The sequence below is a fragment of the Amphimedon queenslandica genome, unplaced genomic scaffold, assembly GCF_000090795.2.
Source record: "Amphimedon queenslandica unplaced genomic scaffold, v1.1 AMPQUscaffold_13204, whole genome shotgun sequence".
NCBI classification, from domain to species: Eukaryota; Metazoa; Porifera; class Demospongiae; order Haplosclerida; family Niphatidae; genus Amphimedon; species Amphimedon queenslandica.
In genome coordinates this window covers 10340-13603 of record NW_003546560.1, presented here as the reverse complement: position 1 = coordinate 13603, position 3264 = coordinate 10340, and the positions used below count along the sequence as shown (strand labels likewise).

The following is a 3264-nucleotide window of genomic DNA, read 5'->3' as shown; positions in this document are numbered from 1 at the left end:
TCCTACTACTTTTCCATTTTTAATGTTTTTTATTTACTTGTATATGTTAGTTTAAGGCTAGATTTGTGTATTTATAGTTCCATTTTATTGCTAAACCGGTATTTATTTGCACCCGGCTTTTATGTAAAGATATACAGTACACGTATATACTTTGTAAGAAGTTATTATCAATTATTATTAATTTTTATCTTTTTCTTGTACATGTACACCCAGTAAAGTGGCCAGTTTGTCAGATTACACTTCAAGTGAAGGTACCAAAGATGATGAAGGACAGTCTTTTTTTGCTGGAGGATCAGAACACAGGTACACTAGTACGAACGTTAATTTGTTATGTACATGTATTGTTTTAGTGGTCAACTGATATCTGGTCCTCCAAGGAAAAAGAAAGATTTAGCAAAGGACGTGTTTGATGCAGCTAAAAAGTAAGAGCTACATGTAGTTCATTACCTGTATGTGTATATGCACCATTAATAACTTGTAGTTAATGTAGTTCTTTTTAATGACTGTACAAAATTATGTATGGTTATTATAATCATGCATGTATAACTACTACTTAACTGTAGAAGGTACTGGTTCATGAGTTGGTAGCTTCTGTTTAATAGTAGAACTACTAATTTTGGAATAATTGGGCGAAGCCCTTACTTACAAGAACTGGTATGTATGTCAGGGCGTGGCTGAGAGGTGCGGTCAGGAGGCGGAGCCCCTCAATGTTTTACATTCTTTTTAGTAGTGCCTGCTTTTGAAAAGTAGGAAAGATGATGAATTCTTTCCTTTTGAGCATGCAGACTGATGCAGTAGACAGTAGAAAGTTCATGTAATGTACATGTACATGTACAGTATGCATGTATATAGCAACTGTTAAAACTAATTACTTATTCTTATGCTTGCATACTGTACTGGTAGTAAATTTTGAGGGTATAAAATTTTGTGTTTTTGTGAAAAGCTTATAATTCTTTGATTTTGAGGGGGTTAAACATCGTGTTTTTACACATACACTTGCACTAAATCATTGATTTTTACATGCTGCGCATGCGTAGTGAACATTTCCATGGTATTAATTTTTGTGGTTAAGAAGTCACCCACGAAATCCTCGAAATTGAATACCCCACGGAATTTTATACCCGTACAGTATTACATTTTTGAAGGTACTGTAGTCAAATAGATTTTCTCTTATATATTTACATGTACATGTACATGTACATGTACAAGAATACAGCATTGTTTCTGGCCAGTTTTAGTTAAATTTTTATAATAAGCTCTTTTTTTGGTATTTATCATATGATTGAATTTGCGTGAGTACAACAGTGTACATGTACATGTACATACATGTATATGTGTGTCAGTATCAGTATGTATAGCTCCAAATTTTTGTCAGTCAAAATTTCCGTCAAATTTGTCAGGTACTTTGCTTTATGATATTTTTAACCAAAGAAATTTTTGTTCCACGTGGGTAGTACATGTATGCGGATTAATAGCAAAAATGACGAAAATTAATTTTAACAAGAAATTAAGATTTTGACTTAATTTTTGACTGACGAAAATTGGAGCTATACGGTACATGCATTATACATTACAGATCTGGTATTGATGTGTATTTTAATTGTATATTCAGACAAGGAGCTGTTCCTGTTGAAGACATGGAGAAGTTGAGAGAGAATGATCGTAAATTCACAGGAACAGGTTAGGTAGTAAGTCTGTGAAAAGTATTGAGTTAATTGTATAAAATTGGTAATTTTTGTGTCATGTGTCATTAGATTGCCCACATTTTATGCAACGTACACGTATTTTGCTTCAAATTATTTTAGTAATTTTATATACAGTACATGTACATGTACATGTAGCAGGTTTTAAAAATTACATTTTAGTAATATTAAAAAAAAACAAGCAAAATTTTCCCAAATTAGCCCATTTTAAAGAAGATGCTTATGTAACTGCAAAATATTTTGTCGGAAACAGTTTAAGCTTTCTGTAGTGTAAGGACATAAATTTGCATAAGAAAATGTAAAAAAATTTAGCAGTGATTTCAGAGCCACTTTTTGAAAAAGCTACAGTCCTATATACTTTTTAATAATTGGCTCATTTTTTGAAATGCTCACAACTTGAAAATTTTTTGTCAGAAACAGCTCAAACTTTCTACATACACGCAGCAGAAGGACATCAATATGTATCAAAAATTGTAATAAAAATTTGAAATAATTCTGGAGCCATTTTTGGGAAAAGTGAGCTATAGCATTTTTTTCAAAATTGACTTTTACAGAAATAATTATGACTCGAAATTTTTTTGTGGGAAACAGCTGAAACTTTCTACATAGCATAAAGACATCTATATGTATCAGAAAATGTAATAAAATTGGAGTGACCTTTTTTGGAAAAAAAAACACGAGCTATTGTGAGTATATAGTACAGGGTTGTTTTTAAATAGTATGCATTGTAGGCTCTTTACATCACAGTAATGGTTTATAATGACATTAGTTTTATTTGTATTGTTGATTAGGGTTTAGGTTAGGCGATACAGAAGGACCCAGTGATTATGTTCCTGGTATAAGAGTGACTATTGGTAAAGAAAAGGTCACTAAGAAACTTGTGTTTTGGAGGAATGGTTTCACTGTTGATGATGGACCATTAAGGACTGGTCAGACTCCTCAAGATAGACAATTTTTAGAATCTGTCAGTAAAGGGTGAGTATATGCTTTATAGTAGTTGTACATTTATACATTTTATACTGTATACACATGTACATTATGTTTACTAATGAGCTTTAGGCCACTAAATAACCAGTTACATGTACTGTATACTTTATTGTGGTTTTTTGAGGATAACAAATTTTGCAAATTTCACAGATGTTTTACTCACGAAATTAAATTCCTTCAAAATCAATTTGATATATGTACAAGATTAGAATAGTTGAAAGTTGCAAAAATTAATTTAAATTTGTGAACCTCAGGATACAGGTCATTTGCAAAAATTATTATCCTCTAATAACCACTCTGTGGTATTTGGTAATATTAAAGTGTTGTGATTACTAAAAACTACATACTGTGATTTGGGAAAGAATATTTGTAGAATTATTGTTGTGATTATCAGATAGATAATACCTGTAGACCCACAATGATAACCAGATATATGTACATGTACATGTAGAGTGTACACTAATAAACATTGTATATTTTAATTTTAGAATAAAAAAATTAAAAGCCAGTTACATGTACATGTAATTTTCATTAAAAAGCATTTCAAAATAAATAATAAAATTATTTTAGTAAC

At 30.8% G+C, this 3264-nt stretch overlaps 1 protein-coding gene across 1 annotated transcript in view; it reads left to right on the top strand.

Moving 5' to 3' along the window:
* LOC100639955 (NSFL1 cofactor p47-like) overlaps positions 1 to 3264 on the top strand; it is a 6927-nt gene that overhangs the window by 2218 nt on the left and 1445 nt on the right. The window contains exons 2-5 of the mRNA XM_020000255.1: positions 188 to 303; positions 351 to 422; positions 1613 to 1680; positions 2495 to 2681. Coding sequence (XP_019855814.1) covers positions 188 to 303; positions 351 to 422; positions 1613 to 1680; positions 2495 to 2681 — 443 coding nt within the window. The remainder of the gene's footprint in view (positions 1 to 187; positions 304 to 350; positions 423 to 1612; positions 1681 to 2494; positions 2682 to 3264) is intronic.